The sequence below is a fragment of the Trypanosoma grayi genome, assembly GCF_000691245.1.
Source record: "Trypanosoma grayi strain ANR4 Tgr_1513_V1, whole genome shotgun sequence".
Classification (NCBI taxonomy): Eukaryota; Euglenozoa; class Kinetoplastea; order Trypanosomatida; family Trypanosomatidae; genus Trypanosoma; species Trypanosoma grayi.
In genome coordinates, this window is record NW_008827131.1 from 1 (window position 1) to 2,805 (window position 2,805).

At 63.5% G+C, this 2,805-nt stretch overlaps 1 protein-coding gene across 1 annotated transcript; it reads left to right on the plus strand.

Annotated features, from left to right (window-relative positions):
- Positions 1–1,304: 1,304 nt before the first annotated feature.
- Positions 1,305–2,180, plus strand: DQ04_15131000 (hypothetical protein; the record flags this gene model as incomplete). The annotated part of the gene is made up of 1 exon (XM_009317266.1): positions 1,305–2,180. The coding sequence occupies one exon, from the start codon at positions 1,305–1,307 to the stop codon at positions 2,178–2,180; it is 876 nt and encodes a 291-aa protein (XP_009315541.1).
- Positions 2,181–2,805: the final 625 nt, after the last annotated feature.

Genomic DNA, 2,805 nt, shown 5'->3' on the forward strand with positions numbered 1-2,805 from the left:
GCACGAGCGGCGCGCGCACGCCCTGGTCGAGCGGGACCGGCGCCGTCCACTCGATCACGTCGTACGGCGTACCGACGACGTGGACCCAGTGGCGGTGCTCGTGGCGGCTCACGAGGCCGCACTGCAGCACGTCGCGGCCGAGGATCGCCTCGAAGTCGCTGAAGTGCGACATGCTATCCGGCACCGGCTTCAGCTCGTCGTTGCGCCAGAAGAGCTCGCACGTGTGGACGTGGAAGACGAGGCCGGTCGCAGCGGGGCCACGGTACACGCCCGGTGAGGAAAGCGCCCACGTCGCGCCCGCAGCCTCCGCGTACGAAGACTGTGTCCTGTTGATGTCATTGTTGGTATTGTCGCTGCCGCTTCTGCCGTCTCCAGTGGCGGTACTGCTGGTGTGGTTGTTGTTATGGTGGTGATCGCGCAGCACCACCCGCACGATGTGCTGAAACAGAGCAGTAAGTTCCGCCGCAGTCCGCGAGCGCAGGAACTTCACAATGGCCTGGTGGTCTTCCAGCAAGTAGCTACAGATGACGTTCTCTGGCACGTCTGCCGGTGGCAGCTTGAGCTGCTTTGACTCTGTTGTGCTGTTGGCGTCGCTGCGCGTGAGGTTCGGCAGCCGGACCGTGTCGTTGTAGTAGCGACCGCAAATCTGTACGAACACCGCACGGCGACGGCCACCGCTGAGCATCAGCTCCCGGCCCTGGTCCAGTACCTTTCGCGAGGCACGTGTGGTATCCAAGCCTTGCGCCTGGAGGAAACGCAGCAGTTTTTCTTCCGGCGACAGGAGACGATCTTCCTCCTTCGCAGCGAGCTGCGTGCGTTGCATACCCATGCCGAAGCTGTGGCGCGCACGTACAAAGGCACACGACTCGAGTAGCGCCACCAGGTGCTGTTGTTGTTCTTGTTGTTGTTGCATGCTTGTCACTGTGGTCGAAGTGGCATCCGCAGCAGTGGCATTCCCATGGCTCAGCCCCTGCGCTCCTCGCGCTGCCTCCTTCCACGCCGCGCGGTGGATGATGGCCAAGTAGCTGTGCACAACGCACTGTGTCGGCGTATCGTCATTCGCCTCCCCCTCGCTGCACCACTCCTTCAGCATCGGCTGCACCGTTGTGAGGAGGAACTGCAGCATCGCCGTCTGGTACGCCGCGAGCNCCTCCAAGTGGTCCACCGCCGACGCGACCCACCGACGCTCCTGCGCGAGGCGGCAGAACGCAAGCACGTCGCACACCACGCCTACGATGAACAGCACATATGACGCGTTTGCACTGTAGACAGAGGACGGGCCAATCTCCACCACGCTCTCGAGGATGCGGTGCAGCGGGTCGAGCACCGCCGCGGGACTGTGCCGCAGCTCGTTCAGCAGCAGCCCGTACGTTGTGCCGAGGCACGGCTCGTGGTTTGTCTCCGACAAGTCTCCCCGCAGACGCCGCAGCTCTAGCGCCTGCCGCTGGTGGTCGTTTAGCCGCATCGGCACCGCCGTCGGGTTCGCCTGCTTCAGCTGCTCCGGCGAGACGAACGCCGCCGGCTCGAAAAGCACCGCGCGAAAGACGTGTTGCAGCGCCGTTGTGAAGAGATACGTGTGGCGGTCCTGCGATGCGAAGAAGTCGAGCACGAGCGGCAGCCGCACGTACGGCGCAGTGAGGCACGACAGAAGCAACTCCGACTCCTCTCCGCTCATCATGCCGCCAAATGTCGGCAGCTGTGAGGCGTGCAGCACGTCGTCCTCCGTGGGCTGCTGCTGCTGCCGTGTGGTACCGAGCAGCACGCTGACGTCGATGGGCGACAGCAACGCGAGGCCATCACCGTACAGCAGCTCACGGTCGCCGAAGCCCTTGACCACGATGTCGGCGATATCGCTGTCGCGGCCGCGCACCAGCACGCACTCCCACTCCGGCGGCGACGGGCGCGTGCGCCATCCTGCGCTCATCTGCCGCCCGGGCGTGTCCTCGTCGAAGGTCAGGCGAAATGTCGCGAACTCATCAAGCTCCTTGCGGCGGCGCAAAAGCTGCGCGTCGCGCATCTCCATCGTTACAAGGAACTTGGCAAGCAGCACCATGTCCCGAAGCCGCCCAAACTCGGGGTGCTCACGGGCCATCGGGGTGCGGGAGCTGCAGAACCACTGCATCAGCCTGTCCATCTCCGAGCCGGCGGCGGGGAAGCCGCCGGTCTCCTGCAGGCGGTAGCCGTAGTTGTCCAGAAGGCGACGCAGAAACTCTATGGTGACGCTGCCCTTGCGTATCTCCAGCTTCTCCGGCATGCGGAGGTCAAACAGCTCGTGGGCGCAGTGCTGCTGCTGATGCGTTATATACCGCAGAATGGCAGAGCGTGTCAGCAAGAAATGCGGCCGCACCAACTCCAGCGTGGCACTGACGCGCGCGAAAGGCAACGCCTGCTTGCTGACGGAAGTGGACAGGTAGTAGCCACCGTCACAGTTAAGCATCGCTGCGAGAAGGCTGCAGCGACCTGCGTTTTGCGTGTGGCGCGCCGCAGCATCATACACGATAAGCATAGCCATGGCGACTAGGCACCGCTCCGCGTCAAAAGCACGCGTCGGCTCCTCCACCGCCTGCCACGCGTTGGTGTACGACAGCACGAGTGAGTAGATACTCTCCTGTATGCTCGCTTGCGTATCGCTGGAGTTTCTGCCATTATTACTACTACTACTACTGTCGTTGCTATTGTTATTGCTGCCACCTGCAGGAAACGGCTCCTCCGTGTAGAAGCCGGCGACGCTCTGCTGCTCCTCCGCTGGCACGGCGGCCACGCTTGTCCCGCGCGGCAGCGGCATTGGCACCACCTCGAGGAACA